General features: G+C 58.3%; 1 protein-coding gene across 1 annotated transcript in view; it reads left to right on the top strand.

The window, feature by feature from the left end:
- Positions 1–1,160, top strand: part of PXDN (peroxidasin) — a 70,215-nt gene that overhangs the window by 28,699 nt on the left and 40,356 nt on the right. The window contains 1 exon segment of the mRNA XM_015561791.1: positions 729–867. Within this exon segment, the coding sequence (XP_015417277.1) occupies positions 729–867 (139 nt within the window).

Below are 1,160 nucleotides of genomic sequence, written 5' to 3'. Positions count from 1 at the left end.
TTCCTTTTTATAAACCTTTATTTAAAAATATTTTTTATTGATTTTAGAGGGAGAGGACGAGAGACAGAAACATCAATGAGAGAAACATTGATCAGCTGCCTCCTGTAAGCCCCCTACTGGGGACCCAGCCAGCAACCTGGGCCTGTGCCCTGACCGGGAATCGAACCCGTGACCTCCTGGTTCCTAGGTCGACAGCCAACTGCTGAGCCACGTGGGCGGGGCTAAAGGCATTTGTTCATAAACTGAGTTTACTTTGAGGCCCTGCTAAAGGCAGCAGGATGGAGCACACTGCCGCCCTGCAGGCCGCTGGGTGTAGAGGACCCCTGGGCGGGGCCAGAAGGGCCCTGGGCGGTGACCTCATGGGTGCGAGCTGGGTCCCCACCTGAGGCCTCACCGGTAGCCACGGAAACGCAGAACCGCACCGGATTGCAGGACGGTCTTCCCGTTCCCGTGAATTCCGAGGAGTCCAGGCTGGTCTTTTCATGTCAGCCCCGTTTTTGGTGCTAAAATGAATTTTTGTCATTGTTTTTCACACATGAAAGGCAAACCGTGAGCGTGAGCAACCACCGGGCCTGGTAGATGCCAGCTGGTGTCGTGCACTCGCGGTAGCGCAGCTGCAAGTCCGCATTGCCCGCCCGCCAGGCCCTGGGCACGCGTGGCTGCTGCAGCTGGACGGGCATCGCTTCCTTTTCTTTATGCCCTGAAACACGAGGTGGGCTGGGGAGGAGGCCGCTGCCCTGAGGCCCGTGGGGGGTGAGGGCTCACGTCGGAGCCCCAGGACGCGGACGTCACCTTGGGGAACACCGTGTTCTTCACCTGCAGGGCCGAGGGCAACCCCAAGCCCGAGATCATCTGGCTACGGAACAAGTGAGTGGGCGCTGGCCGGGCGCTGGGGGGGCAGCTCGCCCATCCTGCAGGCCCCCTGTGTCTGCTCCTGGGGACACTGTCCAGAGAACTTTCTCATCATTAGTGTCTCTCTCGCCCTTCCTCTCTGAAATCAATAGAAGCACAATAAGTAAATAAGTAAACGAGAGGGAGACGAACACACTGGCTCAAGCCCTTCACGTCTCTGTTTATAAGCGAACCAACTGATGCGAAAAGTATGGCTGAGCGAGCCCCTGCCTGGCATCTGGTGCCCCCTGTGCCAGCCACCCCTCCAC

Source organism: Myotis davidii, unplaced genomic scaffold (assembly GCF_000327345.1).
Source record: "Myotis davidii unplaced genomic scaffold, ASM32734v1 scaffold1395, whole genome shotgun sequence".
In the NCBI taxonomy this organism is placed as follows: domain Eukaryota; kingdom Metazoa; phylum Chordata; class Mammalia; order Chiroptera; family Vespertilionidae; genus Myotis; species Myotis davidii.
This window is presented reverse-complemented; position numbering and strand designations above follow the sequence as displayed.